The sequence below is a fragment of the Hydra viridissima genome, unplaced genomic scaffold (genome assembly GCF_058129835.1).
Source record: "Hydra viridissima isolate aposymbiotic clone 2 unplaced genomic scaffold, HvirCarnegie_v1 scaffold_4, whole genome shotgun sequence".
Lineage (NCBI taxonomy): Eukaryota > Metazoa > Cnidaria > Hydrozoa > Anthoathecata > Hydridae > Hydra > Hydra viridissima.
In genome coordinates this window covers 11148005-11161238 of record NW_028324303.1, presented here as the reverse complement: position 1 = coordinate 11161238, position 13234 = coordinate 11148005, and the positions used below count along the sequence as shown (strand labels likewise).

The window sequence follows — 13234 nt, the reverse complement described above, 5'->3', positions numbered from 1 at the left end:
TTCCTTGCTCTGTCAAACTCAAGTGTGTTTCCAAAGGTCCATGCTGTTTTCTTTCACATTAAAGACTATTGGTTGTAGAAAGGAATCTCTTGGGAAGTACAGTGAGCAGGCTACAGAAAAAACTTCATTAAAGCTTCAGGGCACACTTGGAAAGATACAAGAGACCTGTGGATTACCCAAAATATTTACGAAATCTGTAGCAAGGTCTTGTTGATTATTACAGCAAACAATTCATGATTCCTCTTGAAAAATTCTAGAATCCAAATGGAAAAACCTTTATCATATGACTGAATAATCAGTATTTGTTTGTACACATTATTGTATGTTAGGAATTTTATCTGAAATGTGTTAAGAATTTCAATTGTTTTATAAAATTATCTACTTGAACTTTTTTGGAATAAAACTTTATGAAAATCTTATTGAATAAATTGCTTTAATTAGTGGTCGAAAAGAATTCAATAATGATTAACTATATAATTTTTGTTTTTCTGATCAGCCAGAAGGCGAAAAAATGATTTGGCTGCTTTAACAAATTTAGCTTAATACCATAAATTTCAAATCAATTTTTTTTTACTCGGAAGGTCATAATAGATTTCTATTTTTTAATTTTTCTCTTCAGGAAGGTGTGCAAAATGTTCCCTCCAAAATTTTTTTCTGGTACTCTTAAGAGTAATTATTTTCAATTCTAGATAAGTGTGAACCATATAAAGCTAAAGAGCCCTATAAGGAATTTAAAAATATTTATTCAATATACTTAATGACGTAACTCCCTAACATTGTCATAATAATCAATTTTTTTTTAAGAATAAAAAAATAGTGAAAAGGAGAAATTGCATTTCAAAAGTTGAGATAACTATTGGCATTTTTATGCCATTACTTTTCTCATTTTTGGCATTTTGAGGAATGACTTAAAAACATTACTTAATTATGCTAAAAATAGAAAATTTTAAAAATGGAAAATAGAAGGATTAAAATTATCAAAACAAAATAAACATATTTCTCAATAAAAAAATTTATCAATAAGAATTTTCTACCGGTATTTTATTAAATCACCGTTTTTATCGGTATTTTATTAAATCACCGTTTTTATAGCATTTTGTGTACTTTATTTTTTCTCAAACTGTAAGTCAGCGAAAAGAAACAGAAAAATTACCAGATTCAAGCTTAAAAAGTTATGTTAAAGAAGAGGTTATGATAATTTAAAATAAGCTAAGGTAAACACTTCAAATTTTTGATGGACAAGAGGATTTTATTCAAAATAAAAATCAAATATTGTCTTGTCTTACGTTAATAGCGCCTAACTCTTTTGACTTAAATACAGAATGATATTAGAATGTAAAAGAATTTCGTTAATTTTAATTAGCATTATATGCGTGGTTTTGCAAAATGTATCTATGGGTTTGTTTGTAAATGTGTTCACAAAATTCACCAATTTATGGGAGTCTCATCCACATGTATACTATCTTCGTTGGTTGATAGCGTCGAGTGTTGTTTCGGATATAATGTTATTTAGTTCCATCGGCACGATATGGTCTCGACGTTTATATCAAATTTGTAACTTCGCTTCGATATTTAATGGTAATTTAAAGGACATATTTTTGTGAAACTTAGTCATTTTTAATCAAACTTCCATTTCAAGTTGAAATCTTCTAGCCTTTTAAGCTTAGTTTTCTTGTACCCCGTTTTTGCTATAAAGATAAGACATGGTGATTTAGTTTAAAAAACTATTGTGTTTGTTTTTGGCATAAATCAGTAGTAAGTAATTGAGAAATTTAACTATGAAATGTGTTGAAACACAATGATTTTACTTTAGTTGTAAATTATAAACACTTTGAATTTTTATTTCTGTTTATTGATTTTTCAGTGATATTTTTGACTGGAACGATCATCTATATTAAGATCGATGATGTAAAGATGGAACGAGGACCGTTTGTTCTATCATGCGTCGCGGTTTTATTCTCTCTTATAATATTTGTATTATCGATGGTTGAGTACTGTCGCAAGAAGGATAAAAGTAACGCAATTTTACCTCATTCGACCAGTGAACATCAAGAAAGTCCCTTTCCGTCTTCCAATATGGAGTTTGAAATAATCCCTTCAGCTGAACAAAAAAAAGACCCAAGAAGGTTAATATTTCAGAAATGAATAACGACCCAAATTATAAACATCAAACAATCATAAAAAATGTACCAACAGTACTATTGAAAATATCCAAACCAAAGAAAGTATGAGAAGCAGCACCAAAGAACGTATGAGAAGCAGCACCCAAGAGAGAACATTTAAAGTTTTTGTAAGAGAAGAAATACAGGTTTTACATATTTTTATGAATACCTATTCTGATTTTGAAGAAAAACAAAGCTGATTTTTTGGTTGTTCATTTCGAAATTTTTTGTTTTTTTAAAAAACTTTTAAATGTAAAGGGTGATTTTACGTCATGTAAACATCGTCACCAGAGTAATAAGATTTTCAAACGCAAGGCCTAAAAATAGTAGTGCTATTTAATAGTAGCAGGGACCTATAAGAGATGGACGTGCAACCTATTGTTTTTTTTGCGAACCATGCTCGTTGCGCATTGTTACAAATCTTTTGTTTTAAACAATAGAAATTAAATTATATGAAAGTCTGTCGGATTCGTCGAAAATATTTGGTCTCGTCTAACCAGTCACATCAACTTCCTTTCAGTTATTCAAGAAAACGGCAATAGAATCATGTTTTAAGCTTAATTTTATATAGCTAGAAATTCTTAACACTCTTAGAAATAACGATCATTTATTTAACTACTTTAGTACATGTATAGCTAGAGATATAGTAAATAATACAAAATAGCAACTAGTTTTGTAGCTACCTAGAGCATTTTGGTTTCATATCCAGGGAACTACTCCATTTACTATATTGCTGTAGACTTCTAGTTTATAAATATTATAGAACTTTCTATTTTTATGTTTAACAACAGAAATATATACAGTTAAGGATGAAATGAATGTAAAAACAATAAAGAAAAAAAAAATTTGTCACAATTTTAAAGAATTTAGCAAAGCCAATTTATGGCAAACCGCAAGAATAACTAAGTATTTAATTTTAACATAACATGATTTACCAGCTATATATAAACTAAGTTTTATTTGACAAAAACAAATGGGTTATTGTGTGCCTTTTATAACAGATGAAATAATATATGAAATAAGAAAAACGAAAACATGAAATATCAGGCCGCATTTTGCAAGATAATTGTAAATTTGAATAACTTTTTATAAGGTTTTGCATTATCAAATGAATTATAAAAAATCCCATTAGAAAATACACCTACTAAAAAAATAATACATAGTGGAATATATATTTTGGAGCTTATAGAGTAGTTGAGGCAAAAAATGGCAACATATCGGAAAAAATACTCAAAAAATACACAAAATTAAGCCTGGTGATTAAAGGACCAAGGAGTTGAATGAAACCAGACCTTGACTAAAAATTTTATTTAAGCTTTTTTTTTATTTCGCTATACTTTTTTTAGTCATTTAAAAATTATCCTTACAGGTCTATTTTATTATTGACGGAACTTTGTTTACACGAAAAAAGTTCCCAAATTTACAAATGTTTATCTTAGAAAAATGATGAGAATCTGTTCGTGCCGACAACTAATTTCCTTTACCTTTGTGTAATTTGTTTAGTAATTTGTCAACGCGTGAAGCAGTTACTTTATCCTGAACACACACCTATCCAAAAATGGTCCCAACCTCAATTTTGAGAGCGATATAACGACCGATGGGGCATTAATCTGCATGGTCTCAGGTATCACCAGATGTAAAAATTAAAATCTAATCTCTATAGCCAAAGGAGAAAAACACATTTAAAGTTTTATAGCACTTTGCGCTACTGATCGCACTTGGAGCCCCGTTGTAAATCTCTTTTGTTTTTTTTTTTCACTTTTGGGTTATGGAGTTTTTAAAAAAAATCAAAAACTCTTTACATATATGTGTTGGTTATAACCTGACAAAAAATCAGCTCTCTAACTCTTGTGGTTTGTGTACAGGGACCTAAAGTATAGGGTATGGTACTAAAAGCCTTTTTAAAAAGAGACAACGGATGCTTTACGTTTTTATTCTGACCTTATTATCGACTAAGAAAGTTTCAAAATTTAATAGAATGAAGCCTCGACATGTATCTTTCAGGCAAAAAAAATAGAAGCAAGATATCTTTTATCTGTGCAAAGATATAGCTCTTAAAGTAGGAATCTCGCCTTTGAAAAAACGGCTAAAATATAGCAGCTTTTTGTGGTTTTTATGCTTTTTAAAGATTCAAACTTACATCACTTAACTAATTTAGTAACAATATCATGTGACTAGTGGATGTGGGATTCTATGGTTGTTAGACTTCACATTTGTGTGTACTTTGTCTGCAAAAAGAGTGCTTTTTTTGTCCAGGTTTGTATAAAATATGGGGTAGAAAACACATAGTTAGAGGCATTTTTTCTAATTGTTCTGAATTTAAAACACATAAAAACCTCTTTATATCTTAGTTGTTAAACCCACAGGTTTGCTTTGTTGTTTTGTTGACCAAATATTGGATATAATGAAAACTTTTTTTCATATTGTTAAAAATACTTTAGAATTGTAAATTCAAAATTAATTGGTAATTATTAGTTTTTTTATATAAATCAAATATGTATAACTTTGATGTGCTTTTTTTCTTGTATTGGAGTATCTCCTAAAATCTTCTATTTTTTTGACCAAGCTTGTTCTCCTATCTAAAAATGTGAAAACAAGTGTTTCTTATTTTCCCGGAAAAGCCACAACATCAAATAAATTACATTTAAGCAGTCAGCAGCCTAAACAACCAAAAACATTTTTTATCACCAAAAGCTTGTACTGAAGTTATTTTTCAAAGATCAGTTTTTTAATCACTGAAATGCCATATAAAAAGAAAAACTCAACGAGATTGTCGGCAATCTGTATGCTACTTCTGTTTTTCAAACTGTGACAGGCATATTTCTAATTTCACCAAGGAAAGAATTCTCGGTACCTTTTCTGGAAATTCCATTGATTTTAAGGATGATAGAGTTCCATTGGGCATATGCAATTCTTGCAGAGCAATAGTACAAAAGCATGGCAAAGGAGATAGAAACTTGCATCTTCCCTAGTAATAACAAAGTGGTTATTAGACCACAGACCAGAGGATTTGATTCTTGTAATTTTTTCAAATTGCCAGATTGGCCAACTAAAAGGACATTCTACAAAGCTCACTTTTTCAACCGATCAAGATTTGAGAGAATCATCAAGTAGCTTTGATAATCTATGCTCAAACTGTCTCAGTGTAGTCAAAAGTGGAAAAACACATGATTGTTCACAAACCGTTAAGTTTGAAAACTTAAAGAAAATGATAGCAACTGATTCCAGGACTACTGAAAAAATTGCGTCCTCTGTAATAACTCAAAAGGTATCCTCTCCACAGGGCACAATTAGGTTGAGCAGAGAGAGTGGTAAAGCTTTAACTATTACCCCAGATCCCTCCAGAGCTCAGTGCATATCAAGAACTTCTCTAACTACTTTGGACATGGTTCAAGTTCAAATCAATACTGGTCTTTCAAATAAAAAGATGCAAGAGCTGGCTGTAACATTAAACAAGACTAAAAATTCAAAAATTATTGAAACAAAATTTAGGGGAAATTTTACAATGGCTGGTCGAAAAGTTGAAAGTTTATTCAAAGTTTCCAAAATCTCACTTACAAGGCCATCAACAAAAACTGATTATTTGGCGAAGGTTGTTCACTTCAAGAGTTTAGGGGATTTTTATAACTCAATTCTCAGAATTAGAGCAATCACTTCACCGCCTCTCATCAAACTAGGTATTGATGGTGGAGGACCTTTCCTCAAGTTCAGCTTGAGTGTAACATCACACCAACAGCAAACACCCTTGCTGTTGGTGTGATGTTAAATCTAGTGACCTCAAAGGACAGGGAACTCCAAGAAACTTCAGATCCATTAGGATGCTATACAAAGCATTCATTGAGTAAGGGAATGGAAAAATGTGCGCAAAGGATTTTCATAATGTTGTTCATAACCCATTGTTTGACCAAGGAGATATCAAACAAGTTATTGAGTTTATTCCCCCAATGGAATTCATCTTCTCCTTGGAATTGTAAATCATCTTTACAAATCAATGCTAAAGATATGGCCTTAAGGCAAAGATTGGCCATTACTTCTGAAATTGAAATTACAACCTTATTATGGTGGAGAGTTTGTTGCAAATGATTGTCATAGGCTTTTAAAGAATATCGATGTTTTGCAAAGAATTGTTGAAAGAGAAAAGGCAAACCATATGCTTGTTTTTGTGAAAACATTCCAAAATTTTAAGTGTTCTTAGCTCCTGTTTCGGAAGGACATTAAATAATGCATATGTCTACCATATCAAAGACTTTAAGAACTCATATCTTCAACCCTCAGTTTCAGTCACCCCAAAAGCCAATGGAGTGTTCTACTATGTTCCTGAATTTATTGCTCTAAAGTTAATAGCATTGGGCATTTTTAGTGAGCAATCAACAGAAGTCTTGCATTCAATCTTCAGTACTCAATGGGCAAGGTACAAAAGAAACTATGTGTTTTCTACCCCATATTTTATACAAACCTGGACAAAAAAAGCATTTTTTTTGCAGACAAAGTACACACAAATGTGAAGTCTAACAACCATAGAATCCCACATCCACTAGTCACATGATATTGTTACTAAATTAGTTATTTGATGTAAGTTTGAATCTTTAAAAAGCATAAAAACCACAAAAAGCTGCTATATTTTAGCCGTTTTTTCAAAGGCGAGATTCCTACTTTAAGAGCTATATCTTTGCACAGATAAAAGATATCTTGCTTCTATTTTTTTTGCCTGAAAGATACATGTCGAGGCTTCATTCTATTAAATTTTGAAACTTTCTTAGTCGATAATAAGGTCAGAATAAAAACGTAAAGCATCCGTTGTCTCTTTTTAAAAAGGCTTTTAGTACCATACCCTATACTTTAGGTCCCTGTACACAAACCACAAGAGTTAGAGAGCTGATTTTTTGTCAGGTTATAACCAACACATATATGTAAAGAGTTTTTGATTTTTTTTAAAAACTCCATAACCCAAAAGTGAAAAAAAAAACAAAAGAGATTTACAACGGGGCTCCAAGTGCGATCAGTAGCGCAAAGTGCTATAAAACTTTAAATGTGTTTTTCTCCTTTGGCTATAGAGATTAGATTTTAATTTTTACATCTGGTGATACCTGAGACCATGCAGATTAATGCCCCATCGGTCGTTTTTTGGTCCTCAAAATTGAGGTTGGGACCATTTTTGGATAGGTGTGAACAGTCTTATTAAACAAATGCTATAAAAGTTTAAACTAATACCACGTGATCAGAGTTTCTGTTTTAAAACTGTGGGCAGCCATTTTAGTAGATTTTTTTGTTGACGGGTGAAAATTTAGAATTTGTCAGAAACTCGCATGGCTCGCTGATTTCTGCGGCCTCTTTGATGTAAAACAATAGGTTGCACGTTCATCTCTTATAGGTCCATGATATTAGTTCCTATTTAAAAGTGCTCATAACAAAAATTTTTTCAAAGAGAGCGATATAAGTCAATTTGTTTCAAAGTTACGCAATTAAAGCTGAAGCTTTGATTTCGAGGTACCTGTAGCGAACAGAAGAAATTTAATTGTGTAACTAAAAAAAGAAGTCCTATTTTTCGGTCAACAAAAACTGATTCACTTCACGTTTAAGTAAAATGTTAGTTTAGTAAATATTTAACATTTATAAATATCTAATATTATAGATAGTTAATATTATAAACAAACAGTTACGATATAAGTGCAACAATAAAAGTTATAACGAAAGCATAACGAAATAAATTTAACTTGAAAAATATATTATTTCCTGAAATAAACTTGCTATATAAAACTTCACAAAAGTACTTTTTGCATATTTAGTACTTAAAAAATAAAAAACTTTTTAAACGTAGGATAAAGTAAATATATTTAAAAAAGATTTTAGAAATAATTTGATTTTTAAAGAATAGGTAAAGAATGATTTTTGTTTTAAAAAAAAAAAGTAAAATAGTTCCTTAGAAATCTTCTAAAAAAATTTAATTTAATAGACTCATCTGAAAAATGCAAAAAATTAAAAATCGCAAAAAAAAAAAAAAGGTAACTTCAAAAGAAATGTTCACAACCAATTTTAATCTGTTTCGTAAAATTTCCTATCGATTCCAAGAAATTCAACGGCGTTCTGAGCTAATAGCTTTTCCTTTCAAAAATAAGAAAGCAACAAAATGTCAGAATTCCTTTACATACATACATACATACATACATACATACATACATACATACATACATACATACATACATACATACATACATACATACATACATACATAAAGAACATACATACATAAGAAGAACACATTTTTAATAAAAACAATTACACTTACCTTCACATCCTCTGAAAAAGTGGATTCCTCTATTAACTGTCCTGGCTTTTGCTCGCCAAGAGGAAAAGGATAATCTGTACCCAACATGACACGATTATCCCCTATTACTTTTACAAGATGAATTAAAGCTTCTGCATCAAGTACTAAACTATCTGTATATATTTGTCCAATATATTTCCTAAAAAACATATTTAAAGAATTATTCTTTTTAATTAAAGCAACAGAAAAACGGATTGTAGACTATGTTTTAAAAGAAGATAAACATACATTTACATAAAAAGGTAACTCTAACACTGATTACATAAAAAGGTAATTCTAACACCAAACTAATGCCCAGCTTGATTAATATCCTGCATAAAACAATAAATTTATGAAATATCACAAGTACTAATAACAGCAAAATTACCTGGGGGGATTTACATTAGAAATAGCACAGAGATCAGGACGGACAGCATGACCATGCTGTATTCTTCCAATTGTGAAAGGAAAAGAACCTCCTGAGTAAATAAGTTAGCCAATTAATCACCTTAACACCTAATGACTGCAACTTGGAACCAATTGAGTTCAAGTTTTAATGTTATGGCTAAAACATATGTTGTGTTAGTTACATATGTATTAACACTAGTTCTAGCATTATCATGTGATGAGCACAGCTCTAATACTTTATTTATTTAAACAGACTAATAGAATAAAGTTTTTTATAGGTAACTAATTTTAAATATTTAAAAATAATTTCCTATAATCACTGTAACTATGATAAAATTATGCAAAATTAATTTGAGCATGATTACAAAATAAAACTTGCTAACAACCTCCATGTGCAAAACAAAATTTTAATTTAGGGAACTTCTCCAAAACTCCACCAAATATTAAACAACAAATTGCTGCAGTAGTCTCTGAAGGCATGCCTATTTAATAAATACAAAAGGGCAAGATAAGGTAATGTCTGAAAGAAACTTCATGACATTGCTAACTAATAAAAGTAACAAAAGAACTCAACATACCAACCAGCCATGGCAGCCAATACTTTGAAAATCTTCCTTCTGATTGCATATCCCAAGGATGCACAAAAACGCATGCCCCTAATTCTTCTGCTGCCTACATAGGTCAGTAAAATATTTACTTTTTATTAAAAAAATAAAAACAAAAAAACCCATTTAAAAATATTTTATATTCTGATATTAAAGTATAAAATTTTATAATTTTTTAATGTAATTTTGATATAAAAATAAAGTTGTTTTAATTTACAAAATCATTGATAAAGTGTTAAGGGAACAAATGAGCAAAACTTTATTTGTTACAAATAAATGGTAATGCAGTATGGAAGAATGATTATAAAGAAAAAATGATTTTGGAAAATCAATTTAAAAAAAAATGCATCAAGTACTCTTAAAAAAGCTTAATAATGGGTGCACAAAAGAGGATTCACTGCCATATTTATTTTTTATTTTAAATTTTTCATTACCTTAAAGACTGGCCAGAGTTCTTCTGCATCAAGGTTCCAATTATTAACGTGTGAACCAATGATAATGCCAGGAAATTTTAAAACCTAATGAACAGAAAACAAATTTTCCAAAATAAAAAAAAAAAATTTAGGTGAAATATTTTTGAATATATTTGAAGCAAGATAATGTCTTGGACTTAAAAAACGAAATCATAACATACTTGTTAAAAGTAAGGCCAAAATACTGACAAGAAACTCAAAGTTTTAGGTTTCATGACTTTAAGAGAAAGCTGATAATATAGTAATCTACTGGTAAACCACTTGCTTATCCATTGAGTGAACTAAAACCACAGTTAAAACCTGACATCTTATAACCAAGGATGCAGCAATTTCATTCCTTAGAGACAATACTATTTAAGTTGTTCTTGTTCTTGTTAAAATAGAAGTTTAAACCTAAACTAAAAACTTACATTTATGCACCTTTCAAGTTCTTTAACAGCTAGAACAGGAGCCTGGAATTATGAAAACAAAAAAATATACCAGAAACATTTTTGCTTTTTGTTTTTTGTTTTTGTCTAATTGAAACTTAAAAAGCAACTTGCTTAGAAAACTTCACAAAAAAAAATTATCTTTTAAAAAAACAAAATGACTACTAAACCTGCAATGGAATGGTTCCTAAACCAATAAAACGTTTTGGGTATTTTGAAATTGTTTCAGCCAAGTTGTCATTTAAAATCTGGCAAAAGTCAAGTGTATCTTCAGGCTTCGCCTAAAGTTTTAAAAGTCTGCCAGTCATACCTACAGTTACAGTTTATAATATTTTCACATTGGGAAATTTTTACTTAAAACATATAAAATTAAAGAAAAATTTTTTTTGTAAACAATAAAGCATATAGTTTGAAAAAATACCAATTAAAAAAGATCTAGGTTTCAAAAATTTATGCAAGCTTTTGAATTATAGTCCAAATTTTTTTGGTCAAAGTTTAAGCCTGAGTTTGAGCCCACATTCTCATTATACTATTCTTATCTGCTGCACATCATTTCTTCTTGTCATTTTTTAGTTCTATTCTAAGTTTAATTGCTTGATTTTATGAAATTTTATCAAAATTTCATCACACTGCATATCAAATAACAAAGGCCAAGATATTTTATGAAAATGTTGTCTTTATGTTATAATATCTTTAAATATATATATTTCCACATCATAATATTTTTAAAAAATAAAAATTTTTATGTTTTGCATAAAAAACATACCCAATAACTAAACATTACAGGTACAGTTGAGAGAACTTGAACAGTGACTCCTAAAAGCCATAATAATAGTTAAATAAACACAGTTGTTATACATAAGATAAAAACTCATAACTTCTCTTTACATTCCACACTTAATGACACATTCAACTTAAACTTTTGATTCATAGGAAGTTTAACTACGGATTGTCTCAAATTAAAAAAAAAAAAATTGCAGTAGCAATTTTAAATCATTAATCTATAAAAGTTTTAAACATAAAATTAACCTATTGAGAAACTTTCAAACTTTTTTTATTATGAGAAATCAATATGTAAATCCATTTTTGAATACAAAAATGTATCAGAGACTTTAGGTATTTACATGTAAATATTTGTTAGCATACAAAACTTAAAGACCTATGTGGAATATTTCAACTCGGTCAGTTGGAAAATAAATAAAATTTATGGCCAAACTAGAGTCTGTTACTTGTATAGGCAGTATTATGTTTAACACCTAAAAAAAAGTTTTTAAAAAAGTTCTATTATGATTATATATTTAACACAGGTACCTTAAGGCTTTAAGAAGAAACCTTTTAGGAAATTTGTTCTTTTAAGATATATCCTGAAACAACTTTCAATAATAAATCATAAAAAAACTTTTAAACAATTTAAAGCTCTAAAAGAAATGCTTAAAAATCACATTTTAATACTTAAGCCAAATTCAAACATACAAAAATGTATATATTAACAGGACTACTATAAAAGTTAAAATTTCTTTTTATTATTTGTTTTGCAACCAAATTACAATTTATAAAAAAAAAGGATTTGTTTTTTGTCAAAAACCCTAATTTATGAGAAGGTAATTTTCTGATAAACTACATAATTTGAATATATATATTCTGAAAGTGCCAGTAATGGAATAGACCAGAATTTGGGTTAATTTTTTGTTCTATGAGTTATTGTCACTCAAAAAAAGCCCATTCTAAAAACCATTGAAGCTGAGTGATTTTTAAGTAAAAAAAAAAAAAAAACAAATTATGTACAGATTTTTCCCTTGACATGATTGTGTGATAAAAAATCTTATAACTGCAGTTTATATAATAGTTTGAGGAATAAGCTAGTCTATAAATAGACAAAATAATGGTTTAAAAACCATTTTAAAAAATACATTATAAGATATATTGCTAAATCAAGAAGCTGTACTAATTACAATTTGATTAAATGTCTTTTGAACTGTTCATAACATGCATACAACATCCAAATGACATACAAGCTTATATCATCTGTGTGTTTTGTCATTTCGAATGAAGTCAGTAAAAGATTAAACTAAGATAACAGTATTATTAAAGAGAATGAGAAGTGATATAATTTTAGTATATTGCTCATAGACTCCTCGCCTTTTAGAGGAAAAAATTCAAATACTTTTAAAAATTTATGATAAAATTCATATTTAAAACCAAATTAAAAAAAGTTCAAAAACTTGATGTTACCTAAAACATTCTATACTCAAAAAAAAAAAAAAATGTAAATAGGAAAGTTATTATAGTGTAATTCTATCAGGAATTACTATCTCTATTAAAAAAATTTAATACCTGCATTATCCATTTCTTTAAGTCTTATTTCTGGATCATAACAATTAGAGTCAATTTTTCTAAAGAACTCTTCATCTTTCATCATATTACAACTGCCCTAGTAGTTATTGGTTATATTATAAAAGTAAATATAAAGAAAAAACAAAACAAAAATAAATAGCACATTAGGAACATACATCGCTACAGTGATTCAGTTGAATCCACCCACCATAACCATACTTCTATTAAACAAATATTTTAATTTTTAAATTATTAACTTTTATTAACCTAAGTAATCAAATTAAAGTAAAAGAAATACTATACTATCTACCTGCTTTAAACAGGGCCATTCCTTTGGTAATATATGACTATGCAAATCGATCTTCATTATATTAATTCTTATGCACTTTCAACAAGCAAGTTCATATTTTAAGATTAAAAGTATTAAATATAAGATCTAATCTAAATAATATGTAATCTAAATATAAGATCTAATCTAAATAATATGTAATCTAAATATAAGATCTAATCTAAATGTAAG

General features: G+C 28.8%; 1 protein-coding gene and 1 long non-coding RNA gene across 4 annotated transcripts; one reads left to right on the top strand and one right to left on the bottom strand.

Moving 5' to 3' along the window:
* The first annotated feature begins 1348 nt into the window (after positions 1 to 1348).
* On the top strand, positions 1349 to 3190 carry LOC149889885 (uncharacterized). The gene is made up of 2 exons (XR_016451905.1): positions 1349 to 1578; positions 1865 to 3190. It is a non-coding gene; the product is annotated as an uncharacterized LOC149889885 (long non-coding RNA).
* Positions 3191 to 8094: 4904 nt separating this feature from the next.
* Positions 8095 to 13195, bottom strand: LOC145183033 (2-amino-3-carboxymuconate-6-semialdehyde decarboxylase-like). Of its 3 annotated transcripts, XM_090086206.1 has the most exons (12): positions 13025 to 13194; positions 12891 to 12935; positions 12715 to 12811; positions 11147 to 11196; positions 10551 to 10661; positions 10363 to 10404; positions 9914 to 9997; positions 9453 to 9546; positions 9261 to 9356; positions 8855 to 8945; positions 8449 to 8626; positions 8098 to 8264 (listed from the first exon to the last, which is right to left on the bottom strand). In XM_090086206.1, the coding sequence occupies exons 1-12, from the start codon at positions 13079 to 13081 to the stop codon at positions 8196 to 8198; spliced, it is 1014 nt and encodes a 337-aa protein (XP_089942332.1). In that variant the 5' UTR covers positions 13082 to 13194; the 3' UTR covers positions 8098 to 8195. The 3 variants fall into 3 exon arrangements, with proteins under 3 accessions (XP_089942333.1, XP_089942334.1, XP_089942332.1); XM_090086207.1 differs by lacking the exon at positions 9261 to 9356 and having other exon boundaries at positions 8095 to 8264; positions 13025 to 13195; XM_090086208.1 differs by lacking the exon at positions 10551 to 10661 and having other exon boundaries at positions 8096 to 8264; positions 13025 to 13195.
* Between the last annotated feature and the right edge of the window lie 39 nt (positions 13196 to 13234).

Excerpts from the sequence above, each read along its gene's own strand:
- LOC145183033 (XM_090086206.1), bottom strand. The coding sequence starts at position 13,081 with ATGAAGATCGATTTGCATAGTCATATATTACCAAAGGAATGGCCCTGT. Across the intron at positions 12,936-13,024 it reads AATGGCCCTGTTTAAAGCAG|AAGTATGGTTATGGTGGGTG; the intron begins GTAGATAGTATA and ends TTTGTTTAATAG. Across the intron at positions 9,547-9,913 it reads AACTCTGGCCAGTCTTTAAG|GCAGCAGAAGAATTAGGGGC; the intron begins GTAATGAAAAAT and ends TGACCTATGTAG.